Raw genomic sequence first — 3,787 nt, forward strand, 5'->3', positions numbered from 1 at the left:
GAGCTTCCATGCCCTGTCCACAGCCAACCAGGTGGCTCCCAATATCTGTGCATCCTGCCCCCCCGCTCCCCCCTCCCTCTCTTCCTTTGTTAACAACTCCAAATGAGCTTGTTAGCCTTATAGACAATGCAACTCTGCAGACGCTGATACCCCATATGTTGGCAATCTTTGGAACCTTCAAAATAAAAGTCCAGGCGCAAAATGTCTGACAAAGCAGAGTTCTTTCAGGTGAATCAGATAAAGCACTCCAATGTGCTCATGCTTCAGGTTTTGTGTTTTAGCAATACTAATTGGGGATTTAGCTATAATATATGATAGTTCTAAGTACCACCTTTCATTACAGTTATTAATTATGAAGAAAAAAATCCTGTATTTGACCTTGGTTTTTGGGAGTCTCCAAAAGAAAACGCCTGTATGTATTTTTAGAAAAATGTGTCAAATATGAATATATTGTGGTATTATATTTTACTTTTGATTTGAATTGGGTAAGGCTTCATGCTGTGGTCCAATTCTGTCTTCCAGCTAATACCTACCACCTCTAGGCCTCTTCAGGCCTCTGTTTTCAAAACAAAATCCAGGCGGAAATAAAAACGTTTATTTTCCTTGTGTTCAAGCTTTTATTACTCAACACCAGTAGGACTGACTGAGGGGTCCCTACGACAGGGGAGATAACTTCAGAGTGTCACCTTTCCAAAGGATTCTTAAGAGGTTAACATTAACGACTAGCAAGCAAGCTGACAATCACATGACATTATAATGTGCCACAAATTGTTAACTAGACAGCGTAGCTAATGTTACTACTACTGTAGCTAGCTACTGTGGGTTAGATAAACCTTACCTTCTTCGTAATAGTTGATGTATCTTGAAACGTAGGCTACAATTTGAACCCTATTTTCCCTCTTGCTTGAAGGGCAGCAACAGAGGATCATTAATTGTCATTTTGGGAAGATCACCCAAACTCATTTTGGGTGAGAGAACAAGCGTAACTGCTAGCTACTGGAAGTTGTTAACTGCTAAGACGAAGCTTGTCTGTCAGTGCCTTTCTAATACCTGATTTTCATTGGTCTTTACAGTCAGCCTTGGGGCGGACACCGAGGAGCGGTTGGTGGAGCATCTGTTAAACCCCGCCCACTATAACAAGCTGATCCGACCGGCTACCAATGGCTCTGAGTTGGTGACCGTCCAACTTATGGTTTCATTAGCTCAGCTTATCAGCGTGGTGAGATAGACTATCTGTCTTTCTGTCTGTCTGTCTGTCTGTCTGTCTGTCTGTCTGTCTGTCTGTCTGTCTGTCTGTCTGTCTGTCTGTCTGACTGTCTGACCGTCTCACTGTCTGTCTGTCTGACCGTCTCACTGTCTGTCAGACTGTCTGACTGTGTCTCCTTGTGTGTCCACAGCATGAGAGAGAGCAGATCATGACCACCAACGTCTGGTTGACACAGGTGAGTTGCCCTCTTCGGAGGTGATGGGGGCAGAGGGGGTCGCGACCTCCTCTCTGCTCTAAATGTTCTGGCTCTGGTTGTCCACAGCTGGGGCCTTGTATAGCCGACCAGGCAGGTACACACACACACACACACACACACAAATACACCTACACGGCTGTGGATGTTATATGTGGGGCTGGATGACCCAGCTGGCAACCTGGGTATGGACAAAATGTGCGACTTTTTCTCTCTTCCAAAAAAACTAAAAGCATTATTTATGGTTTGTGCTGTGTGTGAGATATATCAGAGAACCAAGTAAGGAAAGTGTGAAAGAGACTCGGATATTTACGGCGTGTCAGTGGGTGATGAGAAGGCATCAGTGTTTTATAACCTCCTTCATGTGAAGGATCCAAGGGCGTCTGTGCAGACAGAGACGCTCCCTTACAACAGGCCATAATAACCCGTCATCGCCATGGTGCCGACATGGCGATGACTCCTCCTCACAGATGAGTCATTATTATTTACATTTACATTTAGTCATTTAGCATTTAGCTTATCCAGAGCGACTTACAGTAAGTACAGGGACATTCCCCCCGAGGCATAGGGTGAAGTGCCTTGCCCAAGGACAAAACGTCATTTGGCACGGCCGGGAATCGATCTGGCAACCTTCAGATTACTAGACTGATTCCCTAACCGCTCAGCCACCTGACTCCTCATTAGCAGTGGAGGAAGTACTGAAGTTTAGTACCCAAAAGTACCCAGGAAAATGTATACTTAAATAAAAGTCAAAGTACTACATCAACAATCGTACTTAATTAAAAGTAAAAAGTAACTAACCCTTTTAAATTAACTTGAAGTATTACAAGTAAAAGTATTCAGGCAATGGATTGTCTCTCAATGTCTAGGCTGTGCCATTTGGATAAAGAATGCAGAAATAGCTACTGGTAATACTTATGCCTCTACAGATGTCACTACTAGTAATAATTATAAGCAGCAACATGTGTTTATTGGAAAGGTTGGTGTACTTATTGTGCTAATATTCAAAAGTCAGGGACATTAACTTAGCATAGCAAGAACTCCCCTTACCTCAACATGCTTCTTTAAATTTGAAGGCGAATTCTTGAATTCTTCTCCTTTTTTGAGGGAGATAGGAAACGCGTTGAAACCTCCACGAGTCATTCTGTTATGGCTGTTTATCATTCTTGGGTCCTTTGAACTCGAACGTGTTTTTTAAATGAGGCCCAGGGTGGCTCATATCAGAGGGCTGAGGCTGACTCTGGATCCATGTGGAAGAGGCAGTTACTAACAGTTAGTCAGGCTGTCTGTTGAATGTTTAGGCAAAACAGGCAAGGCTACTGCTAGGGCTGCTGCCAAACGCTCACTCTGCTTTCATCGGAGCTGATCAAGCCATCTGATTTAAACCATCCGGTTTAAACTTCCAAAACAGCAACGCAATCCATATTTTTGTGTTGGCAACATTTTGGCGAAACTGTGTTCATAAAATGAAACGAGTAAGGACACATATTGTAGAAATGTAGTGGAGTAAAATTATAGATAATAGCTGCAAAATGTAATGGAGTAAAAGTAAAAAGTATGCACAATGATTTTTACTTAAGTAAAGTACAGACACTTACCTAAGTACAGTAACAAATGTAACAAAGTAGTAAACTTTGTTACATTCCACCACTGGTCATCATCAGGGTCAACCTGACTCTGTCTCTAACCGCCCTGCACAGCTCAGAGAACACCACAGGAAAGACCCCACAACATGTATCGCCCATGTGCATTACAGGGTTTAAGTTTTCACACACACATTCACACACACACACACACACACTCACACACACACACACACACACACACACACACACACACACACACACACACACACACACACACACTCACACACACATTTCCAGAGAGATTTTAATCAGGGTGAATGGGTGGGAGTTTATGATTAAATGTGTTTTAACGGTGGCGGTGTCTGGGCTGTGTGCAGCGCCTCTTCTGTTGCCTTCACTGATGCAGGACATCATCCTGTGGGCATCACTGGGCTCAGCTCTCCATGGCCCATCAGATCATCTCTGGGGTATTCCAAATATGCAAGCTGACAGAGAGACAGAGACAGACAGAAGTCTCTCCTGGCCTGGCTTAGAAACTTCCTGTCTAGGCTGTTTGTGTTGTGATTGGTCCTAGGGATTCCGTGGTTGTGAGTTGTGTGAGTTGTGATTGGTCCTAGGGATTCCGTGTGTGAGCTGTGTGTGTTGTGATTGGTGCAGGAGTGGCAGGACTATCGTCTGACGTGGGCCCCGGAGGACTTTGATGGAATGCTGAAGGTCAGGCTGCCTTCCAAACACATCTGG

At 44.0% G+C, this 3,787-nt stretch overlaps 1 protein-coding gene across 1 annotated transcript in view; it reads left to right on the plus strand.

Annotated features, from left to right (window-relative positions):
• The window catches only part of LOC124464730 (neuronal acetylcholine receptor subunit beta-2), a gene marked incomplete at its 3' end in the record, with an annotated part of 12,042 nt that extends 8,277 nt beyond the window's left edge, over positions 1–3,765 (plus strand). The window contains exons 2-4 of the mRNA XM_047016549.1: positions 1,074–1,219; positions 1,398–1,442; positions 3,704–3,765. Of these exons, the coding sequence (XP_046872505.1) occupies positions 1,074–1,219; positions 1,398–1,442; positions 3,704–3,765 (253 nt within the window). The remainder of the gene's footprint in view (positions 1–1,073; positions 1,220–1,397; positions 1,443–3,703) is intronic.
• Positions 3,766–3,787: the final 22 nt, after the last annotated feature.

The sequence above is a fragment of the Hypomesus transpacificus genome, unplaced genomic scaffold, assembly GCF_021917145.1.
Source record: "Hypomesus transpacificus isolate Combined female unplaced genomic scaffold, fHypTra1 scaffold_407, whole genome shotgun sequence".
Lineage (NCBI taxonomy): Eukaryota > Metazoa > Chordata > Actinopteri > Osmeriformes > Osmeridae > Hypomesus > Hypomesus transpacificus.